At 33.0% G+C, this 20,152-nt stretch overlaps 1 protein-coding gene, 1 long non-coding RNA gene and 1 other non-coding gene across 3 annotated transcripts; all 3 read right to left on the reverse strand.

Annotated features, from left to right (window-relative positions):
- Positions 1-375: 375 nt before the first annotated feature.
- Positions 376-2,636, reverse strand: LOC107944999 (uncharacterized). The gene is made up of 4 exons (XR_001696404.2): positions 2,254-2,636; positions 2,044-2,127; positions 1,029-1,210; positions 376-915 (listed from the first exon to the last, which is right to left on the reverse strand). It is a non-coding gene; the product is annotated as an uncharacterized lncRNA (long non-coding RNA).
- A 5,915-nt stretch (positions 2,637-8,551) lies between these two features.
- On the reverse strand, positions 8,552-8,658 carry LOC121216461 (small nucleolar RNA R71). The gene has a single exon (XR_005912643.1). It is a non-coding gene; the product is annotated as a small nucleolar RNA R71 (small nucleolar RNA).
- Positions 8,659-16,615: 7,957 nt separating this feature from the next.
- LOC107899500 (UDP-glycosyltransferase 73C6) lies at positions 16,616-18,470 on the reverse strand. The gene has a single exon (XM_016825229.2). The coding sequence runs from the start codon at positions 18,217-18,219 to the stop codon at positions 16,771-16,773; it is 1,449 nt and encodes a 482-aa protein (XP_016680718.2). The 5' UTR covers positions 18,220-18,470; the 3' UTR covers positions 16,616-16,770.
- Between the last annotated feature and the right edge of the window lie 1,682 nt (positions 18,471-20,152).

The raw sequence follows: 20,152 nt of genomic DNA on the forward strand, positions 1-20,152 counted from the left end.
ATCAATTTTTTTGGCATTTAAACCATTCCCTCTTACTAAACCTGATTTCACCACGAATTCGTCAAACTCTTTGTTTCATCTGGGGCAAATTATAGGTTTAATTTTCGTCCTTTTTCTCTTCAATTCTGAGGAGGAATCTCACATTTTTTTCTTCAATTTTATTATGAAGAAAATATAATAAATAAATTTGATGAATTTTATTAGATTTGGAAAATGGTGCTTTAAACAATTAAACAATTAGACTCCACAAATAGAGTCAAAAGATTGACAAGTGTTCTACAGAGGTATAGTAAAATATTAACCTAGTAATATTAAAAAAAGAAAAAATGTGAAATTGCTTTCTGGTAGAATCTAAATAGAATTGAAGAAGAAATAAAAACGAAATGTTACAGACTAAATTAACCAAAATGGTAAAGATTGAGGGTTGTATCTATGGTTATACAATAATATAGGGATTGTGCTTAAAATTTATGCCATATGTTAATAGGCCTTAAAACGTTTGAGATAATATCCAAAATCTTGTCCCTATAAAACTGGGTGATGATGTTACACTAACCATGCTAGCTTTTAGAGATCCGAGTGCTAATACCTATCAAAATTCACTCAGTCCCATATACATATATATAACACACTCCATCTAATCCAATTTTACCTCATATACAAACACTTTTGTCTCTCAAGTCTCTACAGTCTCGTTTTTCACTTGCTTCCTTTGGATCGCTGCTTCCGAGTTGTTTTCAAACCATTCAAACCTTTTTTTATTGGCTTCATATCACCATTGCTTAATTGGTAGTCAAATGTTTTAACATTCCTAACAATTGCATGAACTATGGTTTCACTTTTCGGGACTAATATGGTTTTCCTCTCCACCACCGCATTCTGCCCGCATTTCGAATCATCCTTTTCCATCAGAGACTAGAAGCACCAGGAACAGTATATTTTAGCAGAACAGGGAACATATCATGGCAACACCAGAAAAAAAACAACGGAAAAATTTGAGTTTTAACTCAATTGGTTCATGCAATTACCTTTAAAAATTGACATCTTTGCTTCCTGTGTTCAGTCAATGGAGTTTTAGGATCCGCAGAAGTATTCTTGGTTTTGTTATCAACAACAGCTAGGATCTGTCTTGCAAATTGATTTGCTTGAAGCATTTCACCCACTGTTTCCCCTACTAACATTGCTGGTAATGACATTCTCCTACATTCACCTGCATCAAAAAGGTTGGATAAATCCAATTATTTGCCATCTTAGCTTGCTCAACGAAGTTGAACTTTGAAAAAGATCATTTCATAAAAAAATTAGCTTATAAAGGAAAGCTAGTTTAATTGGGTTTAGGGTATATATGTATCTAACCACACTCAAGTGCAAGAGAGTACAAGAGGTAGACAAATATGGCATTCTAAAAGTTACCTTGTAGTGGATATTTATATAGGAAATTCAAAATGAATGATAAATTCAAGAAACAATGCTCAAGAGAGGGACAGGACTTGCTTGTGGACTAATATAAAAAAGATAATTTAGATTAAAATATCATATCTATAGTCGACTAACTACTGCAGTAGAAATTAGGGGTGTAATTGAGTTGAGCCAAGCTCCAATGTTGATAAGTTTGAGTTTAAATTCGACTTGAAATTCGAAACTTCATACTTGATACTTGATTTCCACATATGCTAATTTTCAATCAAACCCCAGTATTAGGGGGCTGCTTCAACGAGACAAGGATGTAGAAAATGAGCATTAGCATATGTACAAATGTAATAAGAAAATGGACTTTGGTCTCCCCTGCAACAACTCTTTTTTTTAAGTAACATCAACGAATGGGCATCAAGGTGGTTTTTTTTCATAAGAAAATGTAATTAGAAGGGAGAAGAGATTTACAAATACAAATATTAAACCTCATATCATCAAATACAGATTCGAAGGTTAGGGCAGACAAGGTTAGGGAGAAGAGATTCAATTTCTACAAATGTTGAATCTTTCGTCATAAAAAACATAAAAGGGAAAACATGTTGAAAGAATGTTAGGGCAGACAATGTTTACCTTGATTGAATTGGGATTCACTGCATTTGAAGTCACTGCATTTGGAGATAATTGGCAGACAATTTCAAGAGACTTCCCTACTCACTGCATTTGAAGAAAACAAAAAAACAAAAATAAAGAAACAATATTTCAAGAACAGATCATTAAATTCATGGTATATATAAAGAAATTTAATTGAAATCAAAGGAATAGAAGAAGGGAGAAGCGTACTTGGGAACCATTGCTGCTACTCTCTGTTACTCTGTTACCTCATACGATTCGTAATTGAAGGCCTTGTTGAGGGTTGTTAGGGTTTGTTAAAGGGTTGGTCAGGATAGAAGCATGAAAAGGAGGGAGAAGGTTGGAAGGAAATGGAAAGAAAAATGAAAAAAAGAAGAAGATGTTTCAGACGTGAGAAAGAAATGAGAAATGAGAAAGAAATGAGAAGACGGCTGGGGAGGGTAAAACAGACTCTGATTAGCTAATCCTTACTTTTGGAAGGTATTAGAAATCAGCGTTGAAGCAGAGAAAATAAGGAATACCTCCGTAATGTAATAGGCCCGTATTAGGGCAATACATTGAACCAAACAAGGGATTAAGTGGGCCCACGGAATAGGGGTGTAATGGCTAATCCATTACACCCAACCAAACATGGTGTAAGTGCTCACGCCATACGGTATATATTTTATATTTGTGTCAAGTAACTTTTTTTAATTTTTTTTACATTTAATTTTTATGACAAAAAGAATTTAGTTAATTATCCAAAACTAAACTAAAAATATATTTATTTTGATTAAATCCAATAAGTCAAAGGTTCCACATGTTGAAAGTCGTAAAAGGAAAAAAAAAAAGGAAAATAAGAGTTTATATAATAAGGTAATAATCAGCATTCATGTACCCAAAATAATATTTGATGTATTTTAATGTATAAGTTTATATACGGATAATAAATTAAAGATAGTAATTTATTAAAAAATTTTAAAAATAAATATATAAATTTTTATTTTTAATAAAATAATGTTAAGATTTTTTGAATTGTATTGGACCAATTGGTCAGACTGGTTAGACAAGAAATCATTTGGGGTACCAATTTAGAGAAGCGCATTGAATTGGTTACACCAAAAACTGTTAGAGACCGATTGAACCGGGTAAAAAATCTATTGAGTCAAATATTTAGTATTTTATAATTTTTTAGTGATTTATTTAATCGAACTGAACAAATTAATCAAACCGACAAATCAATAGCTTGACCGTTTCTGAAAATCTCGAATACTATCATCAAATTTATTAATTATTAAATTAATATACTTTCAATATATTTGCATTGATTCCCATTTAATTATCAAACAATTTAATATCTTTACATATTTTTAATAATTTGATTATTACTTTAGTTTTGAATAATTAATTATATTTATTTTATAATATAAAATAATTTAATATCATATAAATTACTATTATGAATTAAACTTTTTTTAAAGTTGTATCTTTAACCGATTATGGCTTATTTATATATTTTTTTTATCAAATTTATTTATATTATAGTTTTATCTTTAATCGATTATGAATTAAACTTTATATTATTTATATAAAAATTTCAGTCCAAAGTTCAACCCTATAAAAATTATTCTTTTTATTATAATCATAATTCAAGGATTAATTTTATTATTAAAATAAATATTTTTTATAATTAATTAATTTTAATATAAATATATATATATCCTTTAACAGACACTCTAAAATTTTAAAATAAAAATTTAATTGGATTTCAAATAAATTATTTTAAAATATACAAGGTAAAGCAAAAGTTATAAGTTCAAATTTTTGATGAATTCCTTTGGATACAAGATTTAAAATATACAAAAGAAACTAAAGTGATAAATTTAAAATTTTGATGAATTCACCTCGTTTGATGAAGCTAAATATAAGAAAAAATAAATGGTAATTACAGTAACGAGCATTGCATAAAATATAACAATAAATAATGTTTCAAATGGAAAGATATAGGTTTCAAACACGTTATATTCTACATTTTAGATATTGAAATTATGAGTAATTTAAAAGTCTTAAAAAAGAATAATAGTGTCTTTACTCTTCCGAACACCAACCAATTAATTACTTTTTGTTTAAGAATATACAAAATAATAAATTAACACTTCATATTTATATTTTTATCAAGCTAAATTAATGATATATGCCAAAACAAAATTTATTTGGCCTTTTAGGTTATTTTTCGAGAGAGAAAGCCTCTCCTATAGTTAGGGTTTTTTAATTTTGTTAGGTTTAGGGTTTTTGTTAGGGTTAGGGTTTTTAAGGGTTTAAGATTAAGGCTTAGGAGTGAAATCACAAAATGTTATAGGTAGGTTTGAGGGGTTGGAGATGTGATAATGCGCTTCAGAACACATACATTTCTTATGTCATGGCAGGATAGGACCATTATTTCAAAAACCCATCCTAGGGAAGTCAAGTTTTAGGGTGACATTGCTTGATACGGTCATGGGTCGAAGTCTAGGTGGAGGTCCCAATCGGCGGTCGTGGTGCGGTCATGGGTTCGAGTATAACTGAGGGTCAGTTGATGGTCCTTATGCGGTCACGAGTTCAAACTTTTTGGATACCTGCAAATGGTGCCTTATATATACCATACATAAGATTGAGGCCATAATCATAGGGAAGAATGGAGGGATTTCCGATGTAATCAACGTAATTGTTTTCTCTATTTTCAGGCAACCGATATCTTTAACCTTTCATTCTTATCTGAAGGCTGACATCAAGGTGGACACAATAGGGCTCTTAGGCAAAGGCTGGTGAAACATATAGAGAAACAAAGTTTGAACTAGTAAGGAAACCCTTTTTTGGGGAAGTATTCAATATGCATTCAAATTGTCTAGCTAAATAGAAAGCTTCAACCAAGGTTTTAGGCCTAAGCAGCTCCATGTACTGACTTATACCTTGCTTTAAGTTAATAGTAAAAATGCATAAAGCATAAGACTCAAGTAAGCTTAGTTGATTTAGGAGACTTAAAAATGTATCATGGTATTGCTCCACTAAGCCTTGTTGTTTGAAAGTTACCCACTCGGACATGGGCTTCACAAACATACTCAAACCAAATCGTTCTTTCAAGCTAATGGCATATTCTTTCCATTCAAGAATTTGTAGGCCCCCATGCCTCTGAGCATGAAAATAATTCCAATCAAGAACTCTTCCTTCCATGTTAAGCATTATTGTTTGAACCTTGTCACTATCGGGAATTCCCTTAGCTTCAAAAAACTGCTCAAGTTTGGACCACCAAGCTCGAAAATTAGACCCATCAAAACGTGGGTAGCCCCATCTGATACTTTTTTCTTGATTCTGTGAGTTAAGGAAACTCACAACTACAGGTGATTGGGAAACTTCAAGGGGTCACTTAGGGGGAAAACCAGAGGGTGGTCTACTTCCCTTCACTCATTTCCTCGGTCCTGTACAACAACGCTACTGGAGATAATAGGGTTGCCAAAGTACTGTTCAAATAAGCCATGAAGTTCAGATTTGAGAGTATTGAGTTCATATCTAGTTTCTTCCTTGAAGTCATCCTTAAAACCTTATAAACAAGTCTCCAACCTTGTGTCGATTTTCACATCCATCTACAAAAACTCCTTGCATTTTGTGAAACTTTTGCTGTAAAATAGTGACATCCTTTGGTAAATTTTTTGTAACATCATCTTCAACGATAGGAATGTTGGCTCTGATACCTTTGATAAGCTTTAAAATGTGAAGTAGGGAAAGAGGAAATCAAGAGAAAGAGAGAGACTTGAGAAAATAAATGTGTGTAAGAGAGACAAATTCCATAATTTTCATATTATACTTCGTTATTTACAGGAACTGGTTTAAAAGGATAGAGAATGAAACAAGGAAAGAAACAAACAAAATAATGGTTCCAAAGTTTGTTATTACATAAGCTAACTCAGACTAAACGCTCCATTTCATTAAGTTCTAAAACACTCCGTTTAAACCAAAACTCCAATGCGCCTCATTTCACTTATAGCCAAAACTCCAATGCGTTTCATTAAGGTTCAATTCTCACTTGGGACCTCTATATTTTATTTTTCTTGTATCCCTAGAGAATGAGATAGAATCGTGAAAAAAATAATAATAAAAAAAAAAAGAAATGGAGGGTTTCATTAGCGAGAATGAGACAAAATTGTGAAAGAAAATTTAGTATCATGCTGATAACGTGTTATGAAATAAATAATAAAAAAGAAAATAGAAGAGCAAAAGAGAATAAGAAATAGGAAAACAAAAGAGAACACATTTTATTTTTCAATAGAGATGTTTAAATTTTTTTTCCAAAGTCCATATTTATAGACATATGAAGTATAAAATTCGAATCCTAAAATTTCATAACATAATTAAAAATTTCAATTTGAATTTTTTTAAAATTCGAATATATATAAAAAATATTAAAAAATATTAAAAATGGATTTTATTTTTTACTATGAAATTTATCAAAATAATAACATATTAAAAAACCTGTAAAAATTTATGCAATGTAAAGTAAAAATGAAAAAGAATGATAAATGCTAAAAGTAACATGTTTTAGCCTAATTCTTAATACATTTTTGGATGTTTATTCGATTTAAAATGGTGAATTTTATTCTCATAACCTTTTAAATTCATGTTTCTATACTTACGAGAGCATTTGGGAGCAGAAGGAACGAAAAACGAGTAAAACTCAAAAAATCAGAGTAAGTTTCAGGAGCCACACAGATTGGGCCATTCCACATGGGCAGGACACACAACCGTGTAAGCCACACGGGCTACCACACGGTCATGTGCCAGGTCATGTCAAAATCAAAAATTGCACTCCAAATATGCGGAAAAACACAATTTTTAGGGTTTTTAGGCATTCCAAGACCTATATATGAAAAAGATAAGAAGAGGGAAGCAAGCCGTCATAGAATATTGAAGAAAACAACTCAGAAAACACTATTAAAGTTGACTCTGAAGCAGATTTCCATCAAGATTGAAGATTTTCTTTTGATTTCTTTGAAGTTTATTATGAGTTTCTTTATTTCTTGTGGTTATATTGTTGTTGAGACGTCTTTATTTGCGGTTATGAACTAACTTTCTAAATGCCTAGGGGAAATGAACCCTATGATGAATTCTGTCTTTTAATTTCCATTTTTACGTGATAAATACTTAGATCTTGTTCTCAATTATGTGTGCTTAATTATTAGTTTAATATTTCTAAACTATTAATCCATGTTTGATGTGCTTGAATCAGAAGAGGAATTGACCATGTTTAAGAGTAGAACTAGCCTAATTGAGTGAAAATGCATGCAATCCTAGAAATGAGACGACATAAATCTACCGGGGTAGAGTCAATTATAATAGAAGGATCCATAAATTGAGTTAATGCAACAATAGGGGTTTTAATTAGAAAGAAATTTAAATTAATCAACCTAGAGTCAGTTGCTCTTAGTCTTGAAAAGAGATATTAGCATAATTTAGGGATTTCTAACGATTAAGATACTAAGTGAAGAAATTGCAAATATAGATTGATAATGACAAATAAAATTTAGGTGGATTCTTTCCTGAGTATCGTCTTGCTTCTTAGTTGTTTACTCGACTATTTTCTCGATTTGTTCTTTATCGTGTTCTTTAGTTAATTTTAGTTTTTAATCAATCACTTCAATTTTTCGGTTAAATAATTGAAAGACAATAATTATTAGTATTTTTATTCCTCGTGTGAACGATATCACTGCTCACCTTAGCTATACTATTAATTGATATGTGCACTTGCCTTTGCCAGATTTTTAGTTGGTTTCATGGATACCAAGTTTTTGGCGCCGTTGTCGAGGACTAAAATATAAAGAAAACTTTATTTCTATTAATTCAACCATTTTTATTTTTTTAATATTTTTGTTTCCTTTTATTTAATTTTTACTTTTTAGTATTTTTCGTTTGTTTGCTTCTGGCTGGTTCTTTTAGTTTATGACTAAACGAACTCATCAAATCTATTACTTTTTGATAGTGAGATTGAAAAGACTGCTCGCAGAAATCGTGGAGAGGTTTTAGAAGCATGGAAAAGTCAACAGAATATAGTATACGATCAAGAGGAAAAGGATGTTACTGTGGAGATGAGCGATAATCAATATAATCAGCTACCTCCTGTAAGTCATGCCCCTCAGGCTATGCATGATTATGCTAAGCCTACTCTGATTAGGACTGAATCGAGTATTTTGAGACCTACCATTGCTGCAAACAATTTTGAATTGAAGTTGAACACAATTTAGATGGTACAACAGCATGTTCAATTTTATGGTTTGCAGGATGAAAATCCAAATACTCTTTTGGCTAACTTTCCAGAGATTTGTGACACATTCAAGATTAGTGGCATTTCTGATGGTGCCATATGCTTACGATTATTCCCATTTTCTTTAAGGAGTAAGACAAACAGTGGTTGAATTCATTTCCACGAGGTTTTATCACGACTTGGGATTAAATGACTGAAAGATTTATGTTGAAGTACTTTCCATCGGCTAAAACAACTAAGTTGAGAAACGACATCTCTTCCATTGTTCAATTTGATATGGAGACATTATATGATGCATGAGAGAGATTTAAAGATCTTTTGAAAAGGTGCCCTCATCATGGGTTACCTTTGTGGTTACAAGTTCAAATCTTCTACAACGGTTTGAATCCCTCAACTAGGCAATTAATTGATGCAACAGCTGGTGAAACACTGAATAATAAAACACCCGAGGAAGCTCAAAAGTTTATTGAAGAAATAGCACTGAATAACTATCAGTGTTAAGTCATGAGAACAAACTAATGAAAGCAGCCAATGTTTTTAATATAGAGGCAATTGCTATGTTGGCAAGCCAAGTGGAAACACTGAATAAAAAATTTAATGGTTTGAATTTTTCTAAGCAGGTAATTTCGGTGATGCAATGCGATACGAATGGAGTGGCAATGATTAATCCAAAATATTCACCCTTTAAGTCTAACATGGAGCATAAGCAAGTCGATTTTTTAGGTAATAATTCTAGACCTCAAAATAACCCCTATAGAAATACTTATAATGCAGGTTGGAGGAACCATCCAAATTCCTCTTGGGATGGTCAAGGAAATCAAAGGTCACAACCCTCTCTAGGTTTTTAGTAACCTTATCAGCAAGAAAAGAAACTGAACCTTAAGGAGATGTTGGCAAAATTTATTTTGGTATTAGAAACTTGTTTTCAAAACACTGAAATAACACTGAAAAATCAACAAGCATTAGTTCATGGACTTGAAAATCAAATTGGACAGCTTTCCAAACTTATTTCAGAAATACCACAAGAGAGCTTACCTAGCAACACTAAAACTAACCTAAGGGAGAAAATCCACGCAATCACTATTCGAAATGTGGAAGGTTTAGTCAAGCCTAAAAAGAAGTCGGAGCTAAAAGCTGTTGTGAAAAGTGATGAGGTTGAGAAAGGTAAGAAAGAGTATAAGTAGGTAATTAGAGAATAAAAATCACAAATTCTATATCTGGCAGCATTGAAGAGAGACTGCACAAACAATATGGTAAATTTCTTAAACTCTTAAAAAAATTGCACATTAACTTACCATTTATTGAAGCCCTTTCAGAGATGCCAAAGTATGTAAAATTCTTAAAGGAGATGTTAATAAAGAAACGAAAGTTAGACGACTTGTCAACTGTGGAGCTCAACGCAGTTTGCTCGGCCATTCTCCAAAACAAATTACCCAACAAACTTAAAGATCCACAGAGTTTTACTATTCCTGTCTCACTGGTAGTTTAAACGTTGAAAGTGCCTTGCCTGATTTGGGAGCTAGTATAAATGTCATGCCTTATAAGATGTTTAAACAACTTAGTCTTGGGGAACCCAAACCCACTAGGATGAGTATTCAATTAGCGGATAGATCAATTAGATATCCTAAGTGTATTATTGGGGATGTATTTGTGAAAATCGAGAAATTTATATTTTGTGTCGATTTTGTTGTATTGGACATGGATGAGGATGTTGAGGTACCTATGATCCTAAGTCGATCCTTTTTAACCACTGCTACAACTATTAATGATGTGGGTACTGGTGAACTTGTGCTTCGTATAGGTGATGAAACGATTACTCTTCAAGCATGTAATTTTGTAAGAGTCTCTAGTGAGCGAGATGATACTAAATGTTCTTTGTAGGAAATTCCTCATGAAAATGTGTTGGAGACACATTTTATTCAAATTGATTAAACTTAAGGAACAAGTGAAGAGCGAATGGTGTAGCTCGATGAACTAGATGAATGACGACCGAAGGTTGATGAGAAATTGAGAAAACACAAGAAACAAAGCATCACCATGATGTGCATGTGAAGATAATGAACCAATTCAAAGTTGGGAACAAAGTACTGTTAGACAAATCGGATCCATAAATTTTTCCTTCAAAATTTATGTCAAGAGGGTCCAACCTATTTATGGTGAAAACCGTTTTTCCATACTGTACAATTTAGGTAACATATTCTAAATTCGGCATGTTCAAGGTAAATAATACTCGTCTCAAACCTTATTTTGGTGGTAAAACTGATATCGAGAGAGAGAGAAGCTTTGGTTCCTAGATTCGCCTTAACCATGAGCTTAAAAAGGAAAGTCGAGCTTAGACTCTAAATAAGTGCTTTTTGAGAGGTAACCTGATTTTTTGTGTTATTTATTTATTTTATTTTCTTAAAAAATTAAAAAAATTGAAAAAAAATTCCATCCATTATTATTATTTTTTAAAATTTATAAAGAGTAAAAAAATTACCTTTTTTAAAATAGGGGTCACATGGCCTGGACACATGGGCGCGTCTTAGGCTGTGTGTAAACTAGACTAATTTTTTTAATTTTATTGCAACACAGTGAGTTACATGGGTTAAAGACACGACTGTGTGCGACACACTACCTGCCACACTGGCGTGTGAGTGATCGTGTGTCCCACACGGCATCACACACAGGCGTGGGAGAAATGAAGAATGATTACACACGGCCAGGATACAAGGCCGTGCCTTAGGCCATGTGAGTCCTGGAGCTTAATTTTTAAGATTTTGAAAGACACACGGCAAGGACACAAGGGAGTGTCCTAGTCTATGTGAGTCCTAGAGCTTAATTTTTTAAGATTTTGAAAGACACGAGGGCTGGGAGTGTACACACAGGCGTGAGATATGGTCGTGTGGCCTAGCACGGTCCAATACACAATTGTGTCCCCCTTTAAAATTGAAAACCCTAATTTGGGTTTTTTAGGTTCTACCCATCTCAACTCTGATTTGCCTTCAACTCTTTCCCCTTCAACTTTCTATCCCCTCCTATCGATTAACACCAACCTCGTTCCCACATTGTCATTCATCCCTCCATCTTCCTTTCTCACGTTATTCTATCCTTAGTCGATCAAGCCATCGTTTCAGCCAAGTCCGAATCCCTCTCCTCTTTCGACCACTATTCATCACACCTCCTTTCTCTCCTCATCGGTCAGCAACAACCACCCCTTTTCACCCAAACCCTCGTCCCTTTCTTTTCACCTGTCTTTGCCCCTGTCAGACCTTCCTCCCATAGATCTGTATTTCCATCAACCAATTCTACCTCCCTCGCTCCTTACACCCTTGTCGGAGTTTCCGTTTCCCGCCAGTCATTTCTCCATTGTGTTCGTGCACCATCGTCCGCCCCTTAGCCTTCGTTGATCGTCAGCGAAAACCACTCGAAACCTATTGTACACCATGAAAAACACTTGTGGTAAATCTAAGATCGTCATCCTCACTTTAAAAAAAGTAGAAGACTTCGGGCATAACCTCATCTTCGGGCCCCACCTTAGTTGCAAGACACACATGTCTCCAATTCCCTTTAAGTCCTCAAGAAGACCTATATCAGCACTTACGATAGAGACCCTTAGGATTAGGCTGTTGTATCAATTGGACGGCCCTACAGGAGATACACTTGGCCAATAGAGTGTGTGCACTGATCGAGACAACTCCTTAAGACTGATTTTTGTCCATTGTCGAGCCCACTTAGACTGATTTTTGTCCATTGTCGAGCCCACTTACTTTGAGCTTACATTACAGTTTTGTTTGGCACTTTTTTACAATATGTGATGTCAAGACATGATGAGCCACGCACTATTTCTTTCAGAATCAGTGGTAAGACGCATTATTTAAGCATCTCGGGCTTCAGAGTCGCCCTTGGACTTTATTCTAAGGAGTTCATAAGTGCTGAATGGTTCCTTACATTATACCGGCACATCCATTTGTCCCCTTCTCTCTATTGGACTGACATTCCTACGACTGCGACACCATATAACCCAATTCAGTCGAAGTCAACTTTTGTACCTTAGACATTGCACTATATCCATGCCATTTTGGCGCACACTTTGACCGGTCGGAGAGAGAGCACCGGTGTTGTGGGTACATATGATGCTTACTGTCTTGAAAACAAGGCGATGCGACGACCCTTCAATCTTGCATACTTCATCGCCCTATCTTTTCACCACTAGTTTGATTGTAGTAGGAAGGGTCCTATCTGTTTGGGCTCTTATGTGACTCGCCTAGTGAGGTATTTTGGCCTCCTTGATACTCCGAAGCAAACACCCTCCTTTACACTGTTGGACAGATGATCCCATAGGGATTATCGATTATAAGTCACATGGGGATGATCGAGTGATAGCATAGAGTGGGTCCACGTCGACACATATTATTTCATTCTGACCCTTAGGATGAGCATGAGGAGTTTCCCGACGATGATCCTCCTCACCATATGGACCCACCTTATTCTCTGCCACTGTTCCTACTATTACACTCGAGGACCTCGCTAAGCAGTTCGACCGATTTGAGCAGCGATGATTTGAGTGGTCCGATAGCATCGATGCGGCTTTGAATTAGATTCGCCAGCACCATATCTCTCATTCTTATCATGAGCTGCACGATCCCGACACCTCTCATGACAACGATAACTGATCTGTTTTTTTTTTTGCTTTATTTACTTGTATTTCCAATTGTACTTTTATTTTTATTTTATTTTGTGTTGTTTTTGTGTTTTGTTAGTTGTTTCGTTTTTATTGGTGTGACTTCTTTATTTTATTTTTATTTTGAACTATGTTGTGGTTTTAATTATTTTGATGGTTGTTTTTATTCGAGTTTGTAATCTCTTTATCTTCTTATTAGTTTTCTCATAAAGAAGTATTTCATTTAGATTTGCCCACGATGTCGGTTTTCACTATTTTGGTAATTTCATCCAAATTTAAAGCAATTTTAGTTCTCTCCCTCTCTTTTGATACTATGCTTATACTGTGCTCATATATGTTTGTATATTGAGGACAATGTACATCCTAAGTGTGGGGAGGTTGTTTGTATATTTGTGATAAAATCCTTAAATTATTTGTTGTGTTTAAGTAATTTTCTCATACCCTCCATTAGAGTGAAAATTTTTTATTTGGACTTTTTATTGATGTTGTTTTGGATTATTTTATGGGTTTTTATATATTGATTGATTTATACTTTAAAACACGAGAGAGTCAAGTATGATAATTGTTTTTCAGAAATTATTATTTTAGGTTGTCTCCTTGAATTGAATTATTATCTTGAAATTTTGAAATTGTAAGTTTCACATCAAAATCATAATTTTTTGTAAGCTTTGAGCCTATAGAGCATATATTTTATTTCATGCTCATTTTATTTTTTATTGTGAGTGTATCAACTTGATTTTTTATTCTAGAACTTGCTTCGATTATACATGTTGAGACCACATCATTGATTTGATATGCTAAGATGATAGAGGCACTTTGGATTTAACTCATTTAACCTGTAAAAAGCTTACCTATTGAATTAACCCCTAGTAAATCTCTTTGATCCTAACACAATTTTTTCTAACCAGTTTTTATTAACCTGTAACCCATATGTTGTAAAATTATCCTTGTTATTGACTCCTTTTTTGTTGAGCTTTGATTTGGTTAGTTGCTTAACTATGTTTCATTTTTTTTGAATTGTTGAATCTTTTTTTTTCTCGTTCCACTATTGAGTGCAAAATATTTGAACCTTAAACACTTCTAGTGCTTTGGGAGAATCTTTAGAGTGGATGCTAATTCTTGTTGATTTTGAATTTAAGGTAATTATTTAGATAAGGAGAGATGCCTATTGTTGGTGTGCTTTAAAAATATCGGCTTGAACTACTTGAATCTTTAGTGTCCTTTTTGTTGAATTTTCAATGCATGACTATTTGCGAATTATCTTAAAACATTATTGATGAGAATGAAAAATTGAGAAAGTTAATTTCATTGTGGGTTGAGGATTTTGCTTGAGGACAAGCAAATGCTTAAGTGTGGGGATATGTGATAAATGCCAAAAGTAACATGTTTTAGCCTCATTCTTAATGCGGTTTTGGATGTTTATTCTATTTAAAATGATGGATTTTATGCTTCTAATCCTTTAAATTCATGTTTCTATACTTAAGAGAGCATTTGGGAGCAAAAGGAGCGAAAAAAGAGCGAAAATCGAAAAATCGGAGCAAGTTTCAAGAGCCACATGAGCTAGGTCATTTTGCACGGGCTGGACACACAGCCGTGTGAGCCACACGGGCTGCCACACGGTCATGTGCCAGGCTATGTCAAAATCACAAATTGTACTCCAAACACACGAAAAAACACAATTTTTAGGTTTTTTTGGGCATTCTAAGACCTATAAATGACAAAGATAAGAGGAAGGGAGCAAACCGTCATAGAATATTGAAGGAAACAACTTGGAAAACACCATTGAAGTTGACTCTAAAGTAGATTTCCTTTAAGATTGAAGATCTTCTTCTGATTTCTTTGAAGTTTATTATTAGTTTCTTTATTTCTTGTGGTTATATTGTCGTTGAGACGACTTTATTTGCGATTATGAACTAACTTTCTAAATACCTAGGGGTGATGAACCCTATGATGAATTTTTTCTTTTAATTTCTATTTTTACATGATAAATACTTGGATCTTGTTCTCAATTATGTGTGCTTAATTCTTGGTTTACTATTTCTAGACTATTAATCCAAATTTGATGTGCTTGAATCAGATGAGGAATAGACCCTATTGAAGAATAGAACTAGCTTAATTGAGTGGAGTTGCATGTAATCCTAGAAATAGGATGACATGAATCTACCAGATTAGAGCCAAATCTAATAGGGGGATCCATAGGTCGAGTTAATGCGACAATAGATGTTTTAATTAGAAAGAAATTTCAATTGATCAACCTAGAGTCAGTTGCTCTTAGTCTTGAAGAGAGATATTAACATAATTTAGGGATTTCTACGGATCAAGATACTAAGTGAAGAAATTGCGTAATATAGATTGATAATGATAAATGAAATCTAGGTGGATTCTTTCCTAGGTATTGTCTTGCTTCTTAGTTGTTTACTCGATTATTTTCCCAATTTGTTATTTGTCGCGTTCTTTAGTTAATTTAATTAATTAATTTTAGTTTTTAATCAATCACTCCAATTTGTCAGTTAAATAATAGAAAAACGGTAATTACTAGTACTTTTAGTACTCGTGGGAACGATATCTTTGCTTACCGTAGCTATACTAATAATTGATAGGTGCACTTGCCTTTGTTGGATTTTTAGTTGGTTTACGAGTACAATCAAAGAATTCAAATAAGGAGAACCGAGTAGTAACTGAATAAGGTCTGCTAATTAGATATATTTAATTTTGCATTTTTCATCTTTTATAGAGATTTAAAATAATTTATTTTTAATTTAATAAAATGTCATGTCAACAATTTACATTTGGTTTAATGGAAAATAATGCCACATAATTAAAAAGGTTAGTGAAATGTGAAAATTGAATCAAAATTTAAATTTGATGTATACAATTAGACCAAACTAAAGTTGGTGTATAACATTACAATTTGTATTAAAATTCATGTATAATTTTGATATTTATCTCCTTTTTTTTAATATTGAAAATTTAAATTTCAAAACATTAAAATTGATTAAAGAAATTTTTGAAAATTTTTATTTATTAATGGTCTCAGTTGATTTGTTACTATAATATTGAAATTAATTAAGAATGACAAATCAAAATTTTCTTCCTGATTTTCGGCCTTTCTCTTATTGGAAAGAGATAAAAATGACGTGGAATCATAGTTTCATATAATCCTTTCACAAATCTCTCATACTAAGCTAAAAGCAAAAGAAAATAAATACTTACAATTAATCAAATTAATTAATTTTATTTTTCATGTCAAATAAAATCCAAAATTATTTTCATCACTTCTTTACCCCAACGAAAAACAAGTAATTAATTTAATTAATTGCAATTTTTTAAAAAAAAAATACTTTTCACCATGAAAGATTTGAGATTATATAATAAAAAGATTTTAAGTTTAGTTGACAATTGTTAAGTATGAATATTATTTGAGTTGATTTTGTTAAGAATGATTTAGAAATGTAAAATAAAATTTCAAAATTTAAAACGAAATTAAATTAATTAATATCAATATTATAGTAATAAAATTTCAATAATTTATTTACTATATTTTGAAATCTAAAATTTCAACATTAAAAAAGAATTAAAATTTTCGACAATCAAATAAATAAATACAATATGACAACTTTTAAATGCATATTCTAGTTTTTAGAGCTTTCACTTTAACACTTAATTTTTAAAAAATTTCGTAGTTTTTCACTTTAATTTGATGTTTTGATGCATTATTCTAGTTTTTACAGTTTTACATCAAAAGGGAAATAAATACTCAGTTGTGGCCATCCGATCAGGTTTGAACCAAATCCTAACGCATTTCCTGAGATTTTTGGAGGATATCTTGTATTAACAGTGTAATATTCATGTAAGAAGATCCCCCCACTTCAACTGCTTTATTCGCCTCATCTCCTAATTCTTTGGCTCGTTTTCTCATCTCTGTTCCTTCATTTCCTTGCTCCATCAGTTTGTCTATTGCATTTTTAACATGTTCCTTGTTCAAAATGAACCCAGATTTCTCATCTCCCAGCATCGTAGGCTTGTTAGCCCCAAGGTTGACTCCAATTTTCAGTATTTGTACTACAAGTTTCTCGTTGCAGAACTGGTCTCCCATGAATGGCAATGTTATCAAAGGGACACCAGCAGAAATGCCTTCGATTATTGAATTCCATCCACAATGAGTTAGGAAGCCTCCTATTGCTGGGTGTGACAAAATGAGTACTTGGGGAGCCCATCCCACAGCCACAAGCCCTCTTCCTTTTGTTCTTTCTTCGAATCCATTCCTTTTAATCCACTTGTCTACTTCGCTTGCCGTTGGATTATTTCCTCTTAGGACCCAAATGAATGGCCTGTTCGATGCCTCTAACCCCAATCCTAACTCTATCAGTTCTGGACACTTTATACTGCCTATGCTCCCAAGGCAAGCATAGATTACAGAGCCGGGTTGTTGAGAATCAAGCCACTTCAAACACTTCTGCCCATCGATTGAAGCTTTGTTACCTCTTTCAGCCATATCCAACTCATCTTTGTGGCTGAGAGACACTGGACCAATACACCAAGCTTTCTTTTCCTTCCTATACTCTTTGACATAAGCCGATTCCAGCTCTTCGAAGGTATTTATGACAACTCCGTATGATGCTCGGTCAGCTTCCCACATCGGTTCAAAAATTTCCTTCCAGGATCCATCATAGTCAAGTGGCAACTGGACTCTAGTAAATTCCACCTTGTCGGTCAAACCAGGCACCGTGAAGTATTCAGAATCAGAGGTTACAGTCTCATTTATCTTTGAGGACTGTATATTCCGCAAACAAAGAAGACAGAAGCAACAAAATCCGTGGAAGGATACCCTTGGAACTTGGAACTTGGTAGCAATTTTGCGGGTGTAAAACAGGTTTATGTCTGAAATAATACAATTGGGGCGTGGTGTTAGCTTCTCAAATAATTTCAGCATTGCTTCTTCCATCTTGTTTGCGGCACTGACGAATTTGATCAAGTCCTCCATTGAATGCAACATGTCTATATTCTCAACCCCGTCTGGCAGTCCTACTTCTTTGCCAGGAAACTGGAGTTGCAGTAAACGTATGGGGAGCCCTGATTCAATGGCCCGGGCCACTGATTTTTGGACTCTGCCTGCATTGTAAGGTGTTGTAACTATAGTAACAGTCACGTCACGCTGCGCTAACAGTCGACCAATATCTACCATGGGGATCAAGTGTCCTTGAGCCATGAAAGGGATCAAGACAAAGTGACCTTGAGCCATGAAAGGAACTGTGAACGTGATCTGACAATATAAGGGTGCCAAAATGTGTTATATAAGCAGAGTTTGGGGCTCATTTTTAGGATATGATAGTTGGCTGCTGATGTAAGAGAATACGTAACCATATTTGTCCATTTTGGGTTGAAATAGCAGAATCGTGGGGATTGTTCCCAAGTAAACTCTGTTTCAGAATGAGTCGGTGGCCGAGTTTGCGGCCTAAAAGATAATATTACTTGGAGTCCAAGTCCTTGAAGATTCCAATCGAATGCTAATAATTAAAAGTACTTGGGGTCTAAGTCTGACTCGGAAGTAAAGGTATGCATGGGTGGGACTAAAAATTTAGGCTCATTTGTTAGGTCCGGCCTAAAAAATGAGCCTAAAATTTTATCTAAATTCGACCTGAATAAAAATGTTAAAACTCTGGCCCGACTTGGCTTACCCATATTAATTTTTATATTAATTTTTATATAATTTTAAAAATTATATATAATACATCAAAAATACTAAAAATATCAAAATAAATATTTCCCAACAAATTGAAAATAAATTTTAAAAAATATGTATACTTAAATAACACTAAGATAAATGTAACTTAACAAGCAAATGTCTCTAAAATAATAATAAAATTAACAAATGTCTTTAAAATAATAACAAAATTAACAATAAAATAAGTTTTATACAATATCCAAACAATAACAACAAAATAGTAGCAACATAATTGTAAAATAGTAGCAAAATAGGGAGAAAACAATAAGAAAATAATATTAAAAACAAAAAAATAGATTTTTTTGTCCTTTAGTGAATTCGGGCCGGGCCCAGGCAAAAAATGTCTAACTCGAAGCCCGGCCTGTTTTTTAAACGGGCTTTATTTTTTTGTCGAAGCCCATTTTTCGGGCCTATATTTTTGCTGAAGCCCTCCCACATTTCGGGGCGAGCCTTCGGGCCCGGCCGAGTGGCCCGACCTATAAACAGGTCTACACGGAAGTTCTTGGAAATATCCCCATAGGAGTGAGTGGTTAATTGGACTCACAAAATAATTTTCTTATAAAGTTATTTTTGTTATAAATCATATTATTACTTACTATATATCATAAAATTTTATCATGTGTATGCTTTTTTTAATGTAATTCTTAATGGTGTTTTGCAAATTTTATTTTTATAATAAGTTATTTCAATTTATTTATATGCAATAATTTAATTTACAATCTTATATAATGAGACACTATAAATTTTAAAAATGTTAAAAAAATTCTTTTTAAGTTTATCACTATTATTACAAGTTAAATATACTATTAAAATTGAAATAAATATTTTAAAAATAAATATTTGTTATGAATATCTTATTAAGTGGATGTCCATCATGACCAATATAAAGTTTTGATGTATTTTAAATTCTAATAGTTATTAGAATTAGACATCTAGTTCTTTTATACTTCTTATGCCTATAAATAGAGACCCTGATGAAGCATTGTAATAATCCCTTTTATCAATAAAGTACATTCTCTATTGCTTTCATATTTTCTTTGTTCTTTATTTTCTTCATCTCTCTTTATTTTATAAAACATTATTAGCACGATGATTCTCTATTCTTTTCAAAATCTTTCGGAGTCATCCCATTGATCAATAAAATACATTCTTTATTGCTTCCCATATTTTCTTTGTTCTTTAGTCTCTCTATCTCTCTTTATTTTATAACACAGATCAAATTCTTTTTCACCCTAAACTTTCACCCTTACAACTTCATCTTCGGGATGTTGAAAAATTAATCTCAGAATGGATTATGGTTCTTATTCCCGATCTTAGATTTATTGTACAAGCATGGGTAAAGTATAGATTTGTGCTTGTGATAATAGTCAAGGTGATGACGATGATGTTAAAGATCTTTAGGTATATTTTACGATATTTTATTTATTATATCATGTTTATTATAATTGGA

This window comes from Gossypium hirsutum, chromosome D04 (assembly GCF_007990345.1).
Source record: "Gossypium hirsutum isolate 1008001.06 chromosome D04, Gossypium_hirsutum_v2.1, whole genome shotgun sequence".
NCBI classification, from domain to species: domain Eukaryota; kingdom Viridiplantae; phylum Streptophyta; class Magnoliopsida; order Malvales; family Malvaceae; genus Gossypium; species Gossypium hirsutum.